This window comes from Pipistrellus hanaki (genome assembly GCF_964339955.1).
Source record: "Pipistrellus hanaki genome assembly, chromosome: 11".
NCBI classification, from domain to species: Eukaryota; Metazoa; Chordata; class Mammalia; order Chiroptera; family Vespertilionidae; genus Pipistrellus; species Pipistrellus hanaki.
The window spans coordinates 51846347-51866399 of NC_140513.1; the positions used below are offsets into that span (position 1 = coordinate 51846347).

General features: G+C 42.0%; 1 protein-coding gene across 1 annotated transcript in view; it reads right to left on the reverse strand.

Moving 5' to 3' along the window:
- TTC39B (tetratricopeptide repeat domain 39B) overlaps nucleotides 1-20053 on the reverse strand; it is a 129036-nt gene that overhangs the window by 93983 nt on the left and 15000 nt on the right. Inside the window, exon 2 of the mRNA XM_084898243.1 lies at nucleotides 5147-5181. Coding sequence (XP_084754369.1) covers nucleotides 5147-5181 — 35 coding nt within the window. The remainder of the gene's footprint in view (nucleotides 1-5146; nucleotides 5182-20053) is intronic.

The following is a 20053-nucleotide window of genomic DNA, read 5'->3' on the forward strand; positions in this document are numbered from 1 at the left end:
TCTGTTAGCTCAAATCTTTTCATTAGAAATTCAGGAGAAAATTTTCCCAGGAAGAAATTAATCATCAGGTTGGCAAGAGGTCCATGTCTTGCTACAGAGAGATTGAATCACTGCTATTTGTTCTAGAAACACAAAACCAAAATGTGTGGTTCAATCAGCAAAATGAAAAAGAGCTCTGGTGAGGTTAGCAGCTCAGGGATGACAAAGGGAATGTCATGGCATCACACATTTAGGAAGCAATAAAAGAAAAATATTGACCAATCCTGAAATTAAAACAAACAGTTCACACACATACAAAAACAATAGATGAATTTTTTATAATTAACATGTATTTCAAATCAGAGAAAACACACATAATTTTTTTTTTAAAATATAATTGAACCCTAACCGGTTTAGCTCAGTGGATAGAGGAGGGTCAGCCTGCAGACTGAAGGGTGCCAGATTCGATTCCGGTCAAGGGCACATGCCTGGGTTTCGGGCTCAATCCCCAGTAGGGGGCATGCAATAGGCAGCCGATCAATGATTCTCTCTCATCACTGATGCTTCTATAGCTATCTCTCCCCCTCCATTCCTCTTTAAAATCAATTAAAAACATATATTAAAAAATACTGAGTAAGAGATTACTTCTGCAACATTTTTTTATTTCAAAAACAGGTTAGTAATGCAGTAAATATAAATACAGAAACATCACACTCTGTGTTGGGGAAATTATAGGAACCACCCAAGTGAGCGTTCTCTGTGAGTGAAGGGTAACCTACTAACTTTCAAAATGCCACCTTAATACATTTGTCATCATCCTGAAATGTTTTAGCATATGTGATACAAGTCTCTACCTTTTTAAATGGAATACAGTGGATATCATTTCATTTAAACTTCCCTCAGTGTCTCCATAGACTGACAGTAACTGGGGTAGGAGGAGCAGTAACGTACCAATATTTACTGAGCATCTAGAGGTGCCTTCCTCCTATAATCACGTTTGCAGTTCATTGTTTATCTTCCCAATACATCTAAGAGAGGATGAAGAAACTGAGATTCAAGAGTAACTGGTCGCTGGCCTCCCAGCCAATCTATGGCAGCTGGGACTAGAGCTCAGTTCTGCCTGTGAAGTTCAAGGACTTGTCCCCAGGAAGGCACATCTCCTGTGCACTGAAGCAAAACAAAACCAGGCTGCTGTGCTTTTGAGTTCTATGACTGTGTGTCATGTTTTCTTCCTTCTTTCACGGCCATTGTTTGCCACTGTCCACAGACTGGCTTCTAAAGCCACCCCCTCACCACACCTCTCAGAACCCTGACAAAATTATGCCATAAACAACACTTATTAGAATCAGGTCAGAAGTTATGATAAGTAGTCTCTGGCTGGAGGCCTCTACTACAAGTAAAGACAAGAGTGTAGAGCATGGACACTAAAGTGTACTTTGCCTATCTTTCTGGCTTTGAGCTCTGTTTCAGCTAGGTGAGGTTCTCTATTGGTGAAGTGTTGCTACCAATGTGTTGCTACAACTACAGCGATGGGAGCCTGTACCAGGGACATTTGGGCAACACTGAAAAGGAAACACCAAACTGTTTATGAGACATTCTTAAAGGACACAAGAAATAATGCACATCAGAAACCTCAAAGAGCAAGAAAATTCCAAAACCTCTGGATTTGCTAAACTGAGCGGGACAGGAACTGAAAATTCGAAGACAAAAGAAAATGCTGGCAACAGCAGATAAATACGGCTGGAAGAGAGGCTGAAAGAGGCAAGGGTGGAAAAGAAAACAAAAGTGAAGGAGCGTTAACGAACTATCGGTTTCAGGATGAGAAAAATTACAACATGGTTGACATTAGAATAAAAGAAGCCAAGACATGAGGCCTCCAGAATTGTGCATTTTAAAGCTCAAGCAGTTTCTGACAGGAATAGAGCAGGTCTCCATCACAGAGGTCATTTTTGAATGCTGCTTTGAGAACTGGTCATAATAGTATTGAAACATCTAAAACAGTTCAACAAAGAGAAGTTTTTGTGTAAACACAGACTTATAGATCAAAGGAACAAAACAAAAAGCCCAGAAACAGAGCATTATTATTTTAATGAGATTATTTGATAAAGGAGACACCATACACACATTTTCTTTCCTTCACAGACTTAGCAAATGGTGTTGGAACAGTGGGCTAGAGCCGTGGTCAGCAAACAGGGCCTTGTGAGCCACATGCGGCTCTTTGGCCCTTTGAGTGTGGCTCTTCCACAAAATGCCATGGCCTGGGCGAGTCTATTTTGAAAAAGTGGCATTAGAAGAAGTTTAAGTTTAAAAAATTTGGCTCTCAAAAGAAATTTTAATTGCTGTTCTATTGATATTTGGCTCTGTTGACTAATGAGTTTGCAGACCACTGGGCTAGAGGATTTAGGGTTTCCATGAGAGAGGGGTCTAAATTAACTTCAGTTAAGTTCAGAAGGGTTGATTTTGTGTTTTGTTTTTTTTAATTGATTTTTAGTTCAACTATGTCCTTACTGATTTTCTCCATTCTGGGTCTGTCCATTTCGGAGAGCTGTACTGAAGTCACACACATCTGAGATAATAGTTTCATCAATTTCTCTGGGCAGTTCTATCAGTTTTGGCCTCACATAGTTTGACGCTCTGCTGTTAGCCGCATATACATTAAGAATTATTAAGTTTTTTTTGGAAAGTTGACCCTTCTGTCACTAGGCAATGCTCTTCTTTATCCTGGATAACTTGCCTTACTTTGAAGTCTGCTCTCTGAAGTTAATACAACTACTCCTGCTCTCTTCTGACTAGTGTTAGCATGGTATATGTTTCTCTTCACTTATATGTATATTTAGACACAATACATAGTTGGGTCGTGTGTTTTTTATCCATTCTGACAATCTTTGTCTTTTAATTGACACATTTAGAACAGTGGCAACTTCCAAACTCCTGACATGTGAAACCGGAAACTGGATGTCAGGTTCAGAGTTTTGTTTGCTTGTTCCTCTTTAAAAAAACAATAAATGTTAAAAATAGCTGACAAGGCCTTACAGACGTCCCCAAAGGTCATGTCTCTGCCAGTGTAACACAGCCAGTAAAAACTGAAGGAAACGCAGTGAAAATGGGCTGCCTTCGGTCACAGCAAGGACGTCCGACCTACTCTCATCCCTGAGGCCGGACCCCTCTCTCTGGTGTGTGTGTAACAGCGGAGCCTCGGCTGGTGACCTCCAATTACCAGCCCACAGCCTGGCCCCTTCCACCGCCTGGACTGCAGTCTCCTCTTACAGCCCAGCTCAGTCCAGGGCACCCAGCGGGCACAGAAGCCACAGACTTCGGTAATTACAAGATTTCTGGATGGCAGATGACATGTTCACCCTAAAAGTGACTTTTTAAAAATAATGGCACATAAACAGATCATCTTCCAAAGAGTACAGCATGAAAAGAGAAGGGGGGAGGGGGGATCTTTCCAGGGGAGGAATCTAACCAACACCATCTCCAGCCGGGTGACCAGAGGTGCTATCCTGGTCAGCCAGGTTGACAACACAGAGCCTTGATGTGATGTGATGAGGATGGCCGGTGTCTTCCTCCCCAAAACACATGAGAAGAAAAAAGATACATCCCAATGGAGGGGCATTTGGCAAAACACTGACCAGTACGGCTCAAAACTGTCCAAGCCATAGAAAGCAAGGAAGCCTGAGAAACAGTCATAACCAAGAGGGGCCCGAGGAGACAGGAGGTGGAAGGCTAATAGGCATCCTGAAGGAGATGCTGGACGGGAAAGGGCAGCAGGTGAATCGGAAGAAATCCAAATAAAGTGCGGATTTTTGTTAATAACAATTCGTTCACGTAGGATTATTAACTGTCACTGTAAAGTTAATAAGGAAAACCAGTGAGGGGTATACAGAAACTCTCTTTACTGTCTTCACCGTAATTCTGAAACTTTTCCAAAATAAAAATAGTAGTCACGATTAAGTTTTTTTAGTCATATAAACAGTCAACAACGTAAACATTAAAACTTTTGGACAATAGAAAAATCTGTAACTCTAACATATAGAAAAACAGCAATTAAGGGGAAATATTTGTAGCAAATATGACAAAAGATTAAAGTGTATATATATCTTAAAGTTCATAAGTATATAAGAAACATTGGAAAAATAGTTAACAAGGAAAAGAAAACTAGCATTCATGCAATAAGAAATGTGATGTTATAAACAAACAATGATAAACAAAGTTTTTAAAATCTAAAATAATTAGATATCATTTAAGGTGATTATACACTTTAAAACACTTCACTTACACAGTATTGGTAGCTATGTAAACGGATAAGAACTCTTTTGAAAGTGCTGTGGACTGAAGTGTGCCCCGCCCCAATTCACATGTTGAAGCCCTTACCCCCAAGGTAAAGGTATTGGGAGATGAGGCCTTCAGGAGATAATCAGGTTTAGATGGGGATCGTGAGAATGAGCCCTTTGGATGGGATTAGTGCCTTCCTAAGGAGAGATATCCGAGAGGTAGTGTGTTTTCTCATTCTCTCTCTTTCTCTTTCTCTCTCGTTTTCTCTCTCTCTTCCCCCCTCTTTTCCCCTCCCCCACTCTTTCCCTTTTGCTCAAAGGCAGCTACATACAAGCCAGAAACAGTACTCTGACCAGACCCTGACCATGACGGCACCCTGCTCTCAGACTTCCAGCCACTAGGTCTTCAAGAAAATAAATCTCTGTGGTTTAAACCACAGTCTGTGATATTTTTTATGGTAGCCCAAGGTAACATACGGAAAGGCAACTTGAGATATCATACATAGAACAATGCAAATATGCATCCCTTTTAACCCAATGACCCTACATCTGTGAAGTTAATCTTTGGTGAGAATTCGAAATTATGACAAAGCTACACACATGGAGATACTCATTCCTTAGTTTTACATTTTTAAACCTTAACCTGTTGGAAAACGTACTTTTCTCTTAGTTTCATTAATATTATAAGAAATAATGCTCAAAAATATCTTTGATAGCAACTTCAGATAGATCCTTTCTTAAGCACAGCCATGTCCTAACCCTTGAATTACAGAAAAGTGATTTCCTTCTGACACTGGTCAGTAATCTCAAAAGACAAAAAGGAAATTTACATTTTATATAAGAGAGCCATCCATTTTTATTCACTACACGTTGTTTATTATGGTACTACTTACCCAGAGATTGTTTCCAAGGCATCTTCAAAAATGTCCTGAGGGGAACAGAAAAGACAATGAGTTTCTCGAGAACCAAGAATGCTACGGTGAACAAGCAGGCGAGCATGTGGGTGTGTGCAGCGGCAGGGCAGTCCGGGTGGGATGCAGTGGGATCACTCCACCCTCACTAAGGGAACATCTCAGGAAAAGCAAGCATATGAAGTTAAGTGAGGTTTAATTTTTTAAAAAATAATTAGGCTGATAAAATACTTGGCTAGCAATCAAACTGGGGTAATTTGAATGATATGACTTCTTTAATGGAGTCATCTTTTACTCCTCGGCCTCATTCATCCCAGACAGAGAATAAAATAAGTAACAGGATTTACCCAATCTAGTCTTCCCTTTCGCCATGGCTAGCCAAGTACCCATCCTCTGGGCCCCTTTTTTACATCTGATTTCAATGCCCGTCCTAGCTGGCCTTCCTGCTACCAGCCTTTCTCCCAGGTCCGTATGTAAATCTGTGCCACATAGGGATATGCCAATGGCCTGTTCAAAAGCTACAACAGGAAAAAAACCCATATCCATGCATACACACACACACACACACACACACACACACACACACACATTTATATCCACTCACAAATCCACGCATGCACCCCACGCTCACCCACACTGAGACTCACACTCACAATCTCATACATAAACTCATAAACTCATAATCATACACACACACACACACACACACACACACACACATTCACTCACAAATTCAAACATACACAAAGCTCCCTTAAAGCTGCAAAATCAAATCCAGGACCCACCACAACCTGGTCAAATCATCAAAGCACCTTTCTCTCACATCCCTCCCACCTTCACCCAAACTAAGGACTGCACTGGACCCCCAGCTCTCAGCTGCCCCCTTCCTCACTCCACACAAGGCACAGGTCTGAGTTTCTGTTCCTTTAACAAGACAGACCCATCCCACACCTCTCGGAATTGTCCGCTCTTTCATAGAATGCTCTTCACTCAGCTCTTCCCATGACTGGCCGTTCTCTTCCTTCTGTTTTCAGTTCATAAAGCCACCTCTTCAAGGTGACTGGCTCTGATAACCCTAATTAAAATTACTAAAAATAGCAGTTTACTTATAGTTTTGCATCACCTGATTTATTTCATTCATAATCTTATCATAATCTCTAAAGCCTTGTTTGATTGTGTAGCTACAATCTGTCTCCATCAGAGCAGGTTCCTATTGATCAGTGAGCAGGAAATTCACTGGGGCTTGGCACAGAGCTGATGTGCAGTAAGTACATGCTGCCTAGTGAATGAACGAACGAATGAATGGAGCACGGACTGTCAAGGCACCGATCGCATCGCCTTACCAAGAACTATGACATACAGATGAGGAAATAGGGTTACAGAATGTTCCCTTGTGTGACCATTAATATTGAACAGTGTTTAAACCACCTGCACTTTCTCTTGAGGCAGGACAGGGAAAGGCTGTATAAATATGAAAAAGAAGAAACAGCAATGTAAGGAGTGGCAGAACTGACTGAGTTCAGAATTGGGGATCCCTAACCTTTTAACCTACATTGATACTGTGTCCTGCAAAGGAGGAAGGCAGAGTCAGGCAATTCCATCTTATCCTCACTCCCCCAAAGCCACCTCAGAAGCCCCTCGCAGAAAAATGAGCCAGTACTGAAGTAAAATCTCCTAAGCCTGTGGTTGGCAAACTGCGGCTTGCGAGCCACATGCAGCTCTTTGGCTCCTTGAGTGTGGCTCTTCCACAAAATACCAAGGCCTGGGCGAGTCTATTTTGAAGAAGTGGCATTAGAACAAGTTTAAGTTTTAAAAATTTGGCTCTCAAAAGAAATTTCAATTGCTGTACTGTTGATATTTGGCTCCGTTGACTAACAAGATGCTTTTCCGGCCTCTATAAAAAGTTTCTAACTAGAAACAGACTCCTTTCTCCAAGTCAAAAGTTTGAAGAGGCTCTTGATATCACAGCTTCTGCCATTTTGAATCACAGGTCAATATCCCACATGCCAGCACACACCAACACACACCAGCACATGCCAGCATATGCCAGCACACGCCAGCGAGGGGCTGTGGAGGAGGGAAAAGACTCTGCTCTACAGAAACCCCAATCAGGCATGAGGACCAGCTTCCTATACCAGATACCAGCTCACATTCCCTCTGGCATCACTGTGAACACCTCTCCCCCCCCGCCCCCCCGCGCGGCTGACCTTTATGAGTAGGAAGACAGGAGGAGAGCAGGCACCTGGGAGGCTTCTGTGTGTCCGTCCCCCCTTCCTGGCAAAGCTCAACCCAGAGCAGGCACCGAGCAGACATTGAAATGCCGAGTGGCTTCCGAAAGATCAACTCGGGAAGCCAACTCTCCATTTTTAAAAAAGCCCAGGCTGATATTTGCACTTCAACAAGAAATACCCCATTACCAAACTCAGAAAAAGAAAACTGAATATAAAGTAAGAAATCGTCTTTAATTAAGGAACGTCTCTCCATTTTTTCACAGAGGGTTCTCTAAATAAAGCATATTACCCAACGTGGTGACTAAGGCCGGCAATACTTTTTCTATGAAGGCCAGACTCAAAAGGTAAAAAAAAAAATAAAAAATAAATAAATAAATAAATAAATTATTTTATGAAGAGGAAAGAGCAGAACTAAGATTTACTGATTGTTGATCATGTGCCAGGGACTTTACAAAAGCTATTTCATTTGCTCCTCCCAATTTATAGCAAGTAAATCCAGTCACAGGTAACTACCTGCCCGATATTGCACAACTGGTAAGTGAAGGAATTAGAATTCAACCTCAGATTTCCTTAACTCCAACGTAGTTTTTAAACAGTCATAAAACTATCCAAATCCTGGCGCTGAGGCAGCTGAGCAGGAGTGGGAAGGGTGTGGGAGAGGAGTGGGCAGCACACCCTCCACGCCACACTGTGGCACTGTGGGAACCAGCCCTCCAAGGAGCGTTTCCTTCTCTAGGAGGACGTCCTTGTGTTTGACTCTGCTGTTTGCTGTCTGATTAGAACCCAGACACAGTGAGGTTACATGCTAACGTGTAGATTTCTGACTCAAAGTTTGTAGTTATATTGCCCTACAAGACACAGCTCGGTGTTGTGTATAGCCTAGCCATCTCAATCTAACATTCTGTTTTTTCAAACCTATAAATGCCCAGTTCCTCAAATACCCTCTGAATCAGTTTACCATCTCGTTCGTTTCTGCCATGACAGGCGAAATAAAATGTTGACATGTTCATTTTCTATCTTTATGAGAATCATATTTCTAAGTTTTGAAAATTATACTTTGACAACAGACACTCTCCCGGGTTAACATGCAAATAGTTTCCCAGCTTTTTGGGAAAAGTTATGTGGGTCCATCTTGGGGGTCAAATACCAGAAATCAAAGAGACTGTCTGCTCAGACCTTCTGTACCATATAGCCAGGGACCAATGGCTTCCTTTTCCTCAAATTCTATCCCTTCCTACTGCTGCCTCAGGGGGCTCCTTTCCTCTGCGGGTTCCCATCAGAACCCCGAGGTTTGGCACTGGATCTGCAGTGGACTGCTGGTCTTCAGCCTCTCCCCAGCATTAAGTATGCCTGCATAGACACTGAGTGGCCAGATTATTATGATCTCTGAATGCATAATAATCTGGCAACTCAGTGTATATTCTATATAATAAAAGGCTAATATGCAAATTGTCCTTTTGACCAGAAGTTTGATCAGCAAGCAGGCTAGCCATCGCCCATGTCTCCTCCCCCTGGCCAGGCTGGCCCGACCCCACCCATGCACAAATTCATGTATGGGGCCTCTAATATATACATACTGAGTGGCCAGATTATTATGCACTCAGAGATCATACTAATCTGGCCACTCAGTGTAGTCATCACACAGCCATAACTAGAGTTTTCTACCTCTGGTCTCTCTGCTTCTCCAGACTCACCATCAGCTTCCCAGTACTTCTCAATGTTGTTTTTCATTGCCCCAGTGATTACCATAAACTGGTTTCCCTTAAACCTCCCAGTACCAGGCATTTCCCCAGTGATTACCATAAACTGGTTTCCCTTAAACCTCCTAGTACCAGGCATTTCCCCAGTGATTACCATAAACTGGTTTTCCTTAAACCTCCCAGTACTGGGCAGGCACACGATGTGGATTCCAGTTGAAACATATCTAGTCAAAGAAGCATCCAGAGTCTTCCCGTTTAAGGAAAATAAGGCAGGCAAGCTCATGTTGCTGACCAATAGGATTTGCTCATCGGAAAGCATGGGTGTTTCCTTCTCCCCTTGAAGGCAGCTGGCTGTCTTTGCCTCCCCATCTTCCCAACAAATGTTCAACTGACCATACTGGGCTCCTCATCACACATTGGTACCTGACTTTTTCCAGAGTTTATCTTGACTTCCTGGCTAGATTCAAGAGATATCACACCACTTTTAAACCCACTTTATAACCCAGCACAACACACTTCACAGATTCTTAGCAAATAACTGTCAGCTGCCTGGCTGGCTGAGCAGCCTTGTCCTGAGCTGGAGGCGCCTTACCTTGAGCAGTTTCATTTTGCAGTTTAGCAAATGGCTTAACCCTGTGAGGTGAGAGTCCCTGGAGGACCTTCAGACCCAAGGCTGGCCCTCCAGGGCCCGCTCCCTACTGAGGGGAATCCTGGTCATGGAAATGGACGTAGAAGTGAGGAAAGGGGTTGAGGGTGCTGTATCAACTATTAAAGCTCTTCTGAACAGTTTTCATGTTGATTGGTTAATGGGGTTATATTCCGAGTATAAAAATGCATGAAAGTGTGTTTAAATAACAGCAGATTCTTAATAAATGTTTAATAAACTAAGAATCTTAAATAATGAAGATACTAATGATAAAAATGTTTACATTATTTTTATCCTGAAGGGGAAGAGGCAAAGAATAAAGATGACATCACGGGATGTAAAGTACAGCCTAGGAAAGAAAGTCAATAACATTGTAGTAGTAACTACTTATGGGGTCAGGAGGGTATATAGAAATTTGGGGAGAATACTTTGTAAAGTATATGATTGTCTAAACCCTATGATCTACATCTAGAACTAATAGAAAATAATATTAAATATAAACTGTAATAAAAAATTAAAAAATAAAAACAAAAATAAAGGAATAAAGATGACAAATATGCTATTAACAGTAATAATTTAGATAGTCTGTATTAATTTCCAAAGAGACCAAATAGATTGACAAACTCTTCAGTATTCCCAATGTGAATTTTAATGCACTTTGTGGCATGAAAAGGAATGTATGGTAATGTAAAGGAATGTACTCCGAAAGGAAAGAGGAAGTAGGAAGGAACATAAATAAATGTTCCTTCAAAGGGTCCCACAAATCCAAAAAGTTGACTCACTTCCCTAGAGCCTCTTCCTGCCTCCCCTTACCTCTTCCTCCTCCTCCTCCTGTTCTCCCCCTCTCTCCCGGATGACTTCATGAGGTCTGTGAGCTGACATGACCAAGTTCTCATGTAACTGTTCTATAGCGAGGGACTGCACAGAGTAATAGGACTCTGTAGACACCTTCTTCCTCAGGGAGAACCAGCCCCACATGGCCCCAGACCCTCCTTTGGAGCTTTCGCCCAAGATTCCCTTCTGTTGACCAATGATGCTAGGTGTTTGGTTCCGTGGGCTCATAGAACCCTAGAGCTGCTGAGAACTCTGACAAGTCACACGTTCTACCTACACCTGGCTCCGGGGCACATCTGGACCACTCCCAGAGAAAATGAGGCGTGAAAAGAGTGCCCAGCCTCCCCAGGGACTAAGGCAGGGATTAAGGGCCATGAATACTGAGGCCCCAAGACTGCACCCATTCCTCTGCATGGCCTTCATGCCTGGTGAATCAAAATGTTCAAAGTGGGAAACCAGGCTGACATCAATTGTTATACTTCAGTAATACCATAGTGACACACCAGGAAGGTTCCTCAAATATTGGCTGTAAATCTCTTCATACGTTAAGGAGAGGGCACACTGCTAGTTAAAGGAGTCATATAAAAAATACACTAAGTGGCATCATTTCCCATCCTAGCATCAATAAAGTATTGATTTTTCTAAATCAGGATGAATTTAAAATACATCTTTATTATATGTCCATGAAGATTGGGAAAAGACTTAAAAAAAAAAAAAAAAAAAAAAAGACATATTTGCCCAGAACTGATCTGTCAGCAATGATTTTTCATTCTGCTCATATCTGCCATCCATTTCTCTGCCATCTTACTGATTTGTAAAAAGCAGCCATGGCCTTCATTTAAACTCCCAACGGCCTCCTGAGGGCTCCACAGTGGCATGTTCTATGCTTCTCTATGCTACTTGCTTCTCTATGCTACTTGCTTTTTTAATTTCATGCTGAGTGGTGAGTGTCAATGCCCTGAGACTCCCTGGTGGACTAATGTAAAACTCAGCATCCTCGTGACTGGGTCTGCAGAGTGCAAACACCACTCATACCTCCCCTCAAAGGATTACCAGCAACACACATCCCCTGTGGAACCTTTACTGACCCACAGAGCTCTTACTCAAAGGGAAGGGAAGCAATGGGGGGGTCCATTCAGTAGACACTATTCACACTCCAACGCCCCACATGGCCCTTGCAGGGAACAAAATGTGACTTTCCCAGGGTTTAAAAAGATCAGGCTATGGGCATACGTTCTCCACCATCGCAGACAGAAGAAAAGAACATGACACAGAGTTCATCTTCTGAGCCTGCCCAGATTTGTAAAATCTGATTTTTTTTTTTTTTTGTATACACTTAGTAAAAAAAAAATGGAGGTTTTCAGACATTATTCAAATGTGAAGCTTTATAATTTTTAAAACTACACACCATAAAATCAACTGCCAGAAGAAAAAAGAAAATATGCCTCAGAAATTTTTATTTTAAGCACTTGAGATTGAAAATAATTTGACATATTCTCTAAGTATAACTTTCATATAGTTCTCTGATTGCTCTTCTCCGGCGGAGTGCTCTAATAGTATCCCATAAATTATGTCTTTTTTTCTCAAAGCTTCATATTTCCAATCAGACCTGATAAGTGAAAATTAGGCATATAAAAGAACAGTCATTTCACTAGACAGTGTTCCTTTCAGCACATAAATTTGAGTACATTTTTATTAAGCAACTATTACACGTTGGTGAGTTAGGTCTTACTCAATGATTCACTCAAACACTGCAGTAGCAATGTAGTACATTTCCAATATAGGACAGTGGGAAACATATATTTTGACCTGAAAGTTTTATTTAGACCTGTCTGGGTCTGAATCTTAGATCTGTCCCTGACCCTGAGCAGGTCTTACCCTTTCCACCCTCCACTTCCTGATGTGTAGAATGGGGATTTCAACAGCCTCCCTGGGTTTTGTAAGAATACTGAGATCGTGCATAGCAGGTCTGACTCAAAACAGGCCAAATAAATACCATTCCAGAAGGTCCTAAATTCTCGGATATGGGATGAATCAGTGGACTCGTGAAGCCAAATTCCCCACTATACTTCCTCAACAACTCCTTTTGCAAGAGAAAAAAGAGGCCAAATGTGGGACTATTTATAGCAAATAGGTACTCAAAAATGTTAACTGCCTTTACTTCTCCTACCTTAAAATGCCTTCACCTCTTATTCTCTAATGCCCAGACCCTTCTTACCCAGCATGATGAACATAAGTTATGGGCACAGAGCCCAGGTCCTCCGCTCAATGGGGAGCAGAATGACCTCGGTCAACGCAATGTGAACTTGGCCAATGCACCCAATGAAGAGCTAGGGGCACCCGCCTCCTTATGAGGGAAGCAGGTCTGGGTTGGCATAGATGCCATCCCTTCCTCAAAATCCTAAATTGAACAGAAATCCTCCCCAATGAAGAAGCTGTTTGTCCATCACCTTCAGAAAAGCGTGGCATTCAGAGGGACTGCATCTAAATGGACTGCTGAACTTTTCAGATTTTGGTATCAGTGGTACCAACTTGATCCTCAAAAATTAGCTAGTCTGATAAGTACCAAGCAAAGCAGTTCACAAAATGACTCTGGCATTTGCAGCAGCTTTTAGCCAAGCACAGAGGAACCATGAGAATTAAAAAGGAACCACCAGATGTCACTCTCACAAAAAACAACAACGATATTAGACAGCTTGGCTTTAGCTTCCACCGACACATAGATCCGTGGGTGGAGAAAAATGAGATAGATAACGTTATGAAGAAGGGAAAAAATTCCCTTCCTACATTTTGTTACAAATATGGAGTTGAGTCTGGCTTAAGGCAAGGGTTAAGTCCTGAGGTCAATACTTAAAAGGAAAATATATAGTCAAATTTAACATTGAACAAATACTTTAAGTTGTCATCATAGCTGGTTTTCATAGAATGGTTTTGGATATAGCCTCATAGAGGAATGGGTGTGTACAAACATAAAATGTGTGCAGTGAAATCTGGTGTGTAATAAAGAGTACATGTGCAAAACAACATTTTTACAATTGTGTATTATTGAGTTTATTTAACATAAATAAGCAAATTATCTTACTCCCCTGTACATATTCCTCTGCTACTAGTTTTATGGCTGTGAAATGAACCTTGGCAATCACTTAATATGCCAAGCACTTCTGTCCTCTAGGGCCCGCCCTATCCAATCTGTACTTCACAGAGGAACACTGAGGGCATGCCATTTCTTCAGGAGAATAACTTTACACAGAACAAACAGCAGCACAGAACCCAGAGACTTTTTTAAACTGTGTAATTTTGAAACCATCATAGTAAAGATGTTTTAAAATTAAGAACAGAGCTTGCAGCTTCTTCCTATGAATAAATACCATAATTCCTTAATAATACCCAGGCTCTCTGTTGGACACTTAGAGACTCATTTCTAATTCACAAAAAAAAAAAAAAAAAAAAAAAAAAAAAAAAAAAACCACAGGAAAAAAGTGAGCATTTCACCTTTACTATTACTATCACTATGTTTTGACAATAATAATAACAGGTAACATAATTGAGTGCCAAAAACCGCTCTAAATCTTTACATTCATTAATCCATTTAATCTTCATTATGACCCTAGGAGAGAATACTATTTTGTCCAAATAAGGAAACTAAAATTCATTAATATTTAATTAACTTATCCACCGTCCCATCTCAGTTTTTCCATCCATACAATTGGAACAATATCAGTTGGTTTACATCATTGTTGTGAGGTTTAAATGAGATAATGTATTCAATGCTTCAGCACAGTGCTGACACAACTAATAAGTGATTTCTTTTGTTATCATTAAAGTGGTTCTATAGATAAAAGGTTCCAATGCAACCTAAGGATGAGTAAAAAGAAACTTCTTGCAGCATCTTGCTAGAGATGCTGAAACTTCCCGGCTACCACAGAAAATTGGCAGTGAGCATTCCTTTACTCATAGCTCTACTCCAAAGTAAATGTCTTTAAAAGAGAATACAGCCCTAGCTGATTTGGCTCAGTGAATAGAGCATCAGCGTAGGGACTGAAGGGTCCCGGGTTCGATTCCGGTCAAGGGTGCAACTTGCCCCAGTTGTGGGCCTGATTCCCAGTAGGGGGGCGTGCAGGAGGCAGCCAATCAATGATTCTCTCTCATCATTAGTGATTCTATCTCTCTCTCCCTCTCCCTTCCTCTCTGAAATCAATGAAAATACATTTTTAAAAGAGAGAGAATACAGAATCTTGTCTCTTAATATGAGTGCTTGGAAGAGGCGGTCCTGAAAACTAAGGCTACATACAACGGTGACTCAAAGGTGACCTCCAAGGGAAGCCCATACTGCAGGAGAGAGAGGGCCGGAGGACGTGAGTGCACACGCTGTGAATCAGCCAACCTGGGTTCAAATCCCAGTTCCATGGTGATTCACTAGCTTTTTGGGCTATTTTCCCTTTTTGTGCCTCAGTTTCCCATCTCAAAGGGATGTCCACAGAGTAAATGAGACATGTGAAAAGCACAGAGAACCAAGCGCTGGGTATAAAACATTTGTAAGTATCCCCATAATTGCTGGGACTAACTCTCCTAAAGGCACCATCAAGCACTTCAGCCTGCAGCCTGGAGAAGGTCGGGTGGTAGACAGGGTGCCACACTTGGCATTAAAGAGACTGCCTTCCCTGGCAGGCACACCCTGGTGTCCCCAAACAGATCAGTCTACCACCACACAGGCCAGGGAACTACAACCTGGGGTCAAATCCAGCCTGCCTTTGTAAATGAAGTCTTACTGGAACACTGTCATGCTCCACATTTAAATACTATCTGTGGCTGCTTTCCTGTTACAACTGCAGAGTTGAGTAGTTGTAACTGGCCTTCTACAGAAAAAGTTTGCCTACCTTGGCACAAATAGATAAAACATTGAATTTTCTTCCCTAACCCAATTGGATTATTTTGAGAATAGAGTGAGAAACAGATGTGAATAATTTCTAAAATAGGAATTTAAAAAAAAAAAAAAAAAAAAAAAAAGGCCTTCAATCTTTAAAATGAAGGGCGAAATAATGCTCAGAGCGTGAGTGTAGAGTCCCCCCATGAGCTCATGTGTGGCCTTGGGCAAATCTCTTAGCTGCTCTGGGATCCGTATGTATTAGTGTAAAATTAGGACAACAATAAAACCACACTGGCGGAGTTCAAAGAATTACATGAGGTGTACAGAGGGTTTGCCCTGGTGTCTGGTCCACAGTGAGTACTCGATAACATCAGCACTCACTGAACTGTTGCTTTCATTGTTTTATTACTTCCGGGAAAAGCTGCATGTCCAAACACAGGACCACCCAGACAGTACTTTTCCTCTCCAAGCATCTCCCCTTATGAGAATTACTGGTGCTAGCAAAGCAGAGATGCTGAGAACTGTAATCCGTTCTTTGGCAGCAGTCTAAGAGAGGAAAAGCAAAGATTTTGATAAATCCACTTCCATCAACATTAATTTTCCTCCACTCCCACCAACATTCCCTTCCAACAGTAAGAAATTTTGGGCAAGAAGCTAAATGTTTATCTACATATTAGTGTTATGTAGAGGAATAAACCTTATACTATTAAGACAAAGTAATACAACCAATCCCATCACAAGTGAAATGCTGACATTTGGTTCCTAGCAAGAAGGATATTAAATATGGAAACCAGCAGAAAAAAAAAGAGCTGCCAGAAGGATAAGCATAATAAATCATATAATTAGTATCTCAAACCTAATAGACATTCTACATTAAAAATATTTTTAATGAATTAAAAATTCTAAACAGCTAAAGATAAATACAAAAACTCTGGTAGAACAAATGCATTAAAAAGAATCTGGCCCTGGCTGGTTTGGTTCAGTGGATAGAGCATTGGCTTATGGACTGAAGGGTCCCAGGTTTGTCAAGGGCATGTACCTTAGTTGCAGGCACATCCCAAGGAGGGGGTATGCAGGAAGCAGCTGATCAATGTTTCTCTCTCATCCATGTTTCTAACTCTCTATCTCTCTCCCTTCCTCTCTGTAAAAAGTCAATAAAATATATATATTTTAAAAGTCTGAAATGACAGCAAAGAGTAATCAGGGCACTTTGGGGGCTGATGCAAATGTATAATCTACCTAATAAAAGAGCAGTAGGCTAATTGATGTACCTTCACAATGCCCACCAGCCAATCAGGAGTGAGTATGCAAATGAGCCCAATAAAGATGGCGGGTTAATTTAGATATGCAGGTGCTGAGTGGCCAGGGACCAAGCGGGCTGCTTGCTTCACCATGGTGACAACACAGGTGTCCTGCACCACCTCAGCTGCTCCAGGCCTCTGGGCAGCATGGAAAGGCGGAAAGGCAGCTCCAGCCAGAGCGAAGGCCCATTCTTGCACAAATTTTAGTGCATTGGGCCTCTAGTGTCTTGATAATAGTGGTAATTAAATGAGGATATTCATTTATTAAACAATCTGAGCACTTAATATGGGTACATTTCACTACATGCAAATTAATTCTCGATAAAGTTGATTTTTTAAAAGAATTTGGGGGAAATAAACATAAAAAATTACATATAAAGTATTAAAAATGTGGATGCTGATGATATGCTAATAAGGGCAAGCACTTCTATAGCACTCTTTATGTGCCAAGAACTGTTCTACACACTTTTATATATATTACTTCATTTGTTCTCCATACCAATCCTCTGAAATGGTTTAGTATGATCCCCAGTTTACAAAGAGTAAAAACTGGGAAACAGAGAGGTTAAGTAACTTGCCCCAAATCACAAAAGGATCTAAGTGCAGAACCAAAAAGAACAACAGACAAAGGTTGTAAAGACAGTACACTAGAGAAGAAATCCAGCAGCCAGTTAACTTGGAAGTGTGCACTTAAATAGTGGTATGATTTTGTCCATGGGATTCGGCAAAGTTTGCAAGAACTGATAATATCCACAGTTTGCATTGCAGAGATACTGGAAAGCAAACATACACTGTTGCCTCAGACTATGTAGAAGTCAGTCTGGCAATATCCATAAAAAACATGCATGTGCATATACATTTACACAGCAACACTGCTTCTAGGATTCTATACTATAAAATATTTACACACACGCACAAGGACCTGTGGTGGGCAGTGAGATGGGCATGAGCAGAGCAAGGACGATGGGTCAGGAACAGAAGGTCACCAGGGCAGAAAGCCCTCGGTGCCTAGCAAAGAACAGTTGTAATGGGACCTCGTCCTCAGGGTGACCTTTTCGCCCTAGACATAACATCTAGGCCTCAGCTGGATTTCAGCTCCAGGCTCAGAGAAGCAGCAAAATCGGATAAGCAACACCACAGATGACCTTGGGACCAGCTGCATTGGATTGTGACCCCTTACCCTGGTGCTGACCAATGGATCAGTGGTGACCCTGCCCTTAAAGGACACACCTGGAAACCACAGTAAGAAAGGTGACATTTCAACCGCATTTATTTTGTAACCCAAATCCTTCCACGCCTGGGATAAGTGAAGAGCACTTTCCGTCTCTAGTAGTAAAACTTTTTCTTTTTTAATCTTTTTATTTAGAAATAGTTTCAGACTGACAGAGAAGTTGCCAGAGTAAGAACAGTTCAAAGAACACTGGGTGTTCTTTATCCAGATTCATCTACTGTTAACAGTCCGGCCCCTTTGCTTCATAATCTTCTTTTTCCTCTCCCTTCCTTCCTCCCTTTCCAAACTTCTCTAGCTAGCTAACTAGATTCTTTTTTTTTCCTTTTTTTTCTGAACCATTAAAAGGTAATGCGGCCCTTTATCTCTAAATAAATTTCAGTGTGTATTTCCTAAAACTAAGGATACTCTCTCGTATAACCAGTCAGGACATTTGGCTGCTCTAAGCTAATGTCCATATTCCAATGTTGTCTATTAAGCCAACCATTCTCCCTTACAGTATTTCCCCCTGCTGTGCAGGAGCTAGGCTCGGGTCAAATACATCCAGCAGTCAGGTGTCCGGGGCCTCCTTCCATCTGGAACCTTCTCACAGCCTTTCTTTGCCTTTTATGATACCGGCATTTTTTGACAGGACAGCCCTCTTTTCTCCTTTCCTTAACAATAGAACCTTCCTTATTTAAGGTTTCTGCTGTTTCCTCGTGATTAGATTCAGGTTAGACGACTCCGGAAGGGACACGGTGTCCTTGTCACGTCCTTTGTACCTGGAGGCGGAGAGGTTCGCTGCCCCCGCTGGTGAGGTGAATTTTGATTAGCTGGTCAGCGTGTTGTCGTTTCTCCCTTTTCATAATCACTATTTTTGTCTTGCAGGAAATCTGTAGTTGAGATAGTGTAACACTAGGTATGTACCATGCTCCTCCCCCAAATTTGCCTGTGGGTGATTCAGCACTCTGATGGTGGCTGCCAGACTCACTCTTGACTATGACAGCCGAAAACTGATTTTTCAACCCCAACACTCGGTCCACCTTTACCAGTGGGCCTGTGGCATTCTCTTAAAAGGAAAAGCCCTCCAGTCTCCTCCATGTATCTACCTAGCTATCATCCATATATATAGATTTCAAGGAGTTCTGCTTTTTTTAAATGGTCTGTGATACACTACTGCCTTTAATTATGTTCATGCTCACATTGTCCCCAATTTGGCCCGGGCAACTTTTAAATGTTTCGCTCCTTTCCCCTCTGAGCAAATTCTAATAATAGAACTTGCTTATTAGGAGGATTCTGTTTGCCAAGGAATCTTACAAGGTTAAGGCATAGCTAAACCTGAGCAATAAGATTCGATTATTTTTCTGATTCTCTTAATGAAAACTGAGATAGGTAGCCACTGACTTACCTACCTGACCCACCAATGTGCGTTACAAAATGGACGTGATTAAAACGAGAGACTACCGTGGAAAGAAGAACTGCCAACATTACGAAGCCGCGAAACACCTAGGGACAACACAACAAGCCAATTGCACTAGCGTTTTTGCTCAGTCACAGCAGAACTTTGAGGAACTTCAGCATAATTCACAAAGGTGGGAGCTCCCGGGAGCCTAACAGCTCCTGTGGCTGCAGCGGAAGTGAGTAGGCGCTGGGTGAAGCATTAGGTTACACCCTTTCAGACATACCTTGCGCAAGACCCACGAGGCTGAGGTCATTGCCCTGCCCCTCTCTGACGTTTCTTGCTGTGATGCACAGGTTGAGGAAACCAGCGTTCCCCCGGCATCCACTCCCCGGCTTCCTGCCCACAAAAGACAGCAGCCACAGAAGCTTCTCCATTCCGGCCTCCAGTTCCCGGAATCGCAGCTACTGCAAAGTGAGCTCTCAGCTCTAGAACCACCAGCCACAGAACAGAGCACCTCCCCTCGGGGGTCGGTTCTGGGTGGGACTGCGGGTCATTCCTGGAGGCACAGCCTAGAACCCCTCCTTCAGCTCTCCGTGCATTTTGTCAACACCTATTCCCCTTCCTAAGCTCTTCTGATTTCAACTGCCTACAGCAGTTCCAGGTTCCTGCGCTGGAACCGGAGGGAGCGAGGCAGATGACAG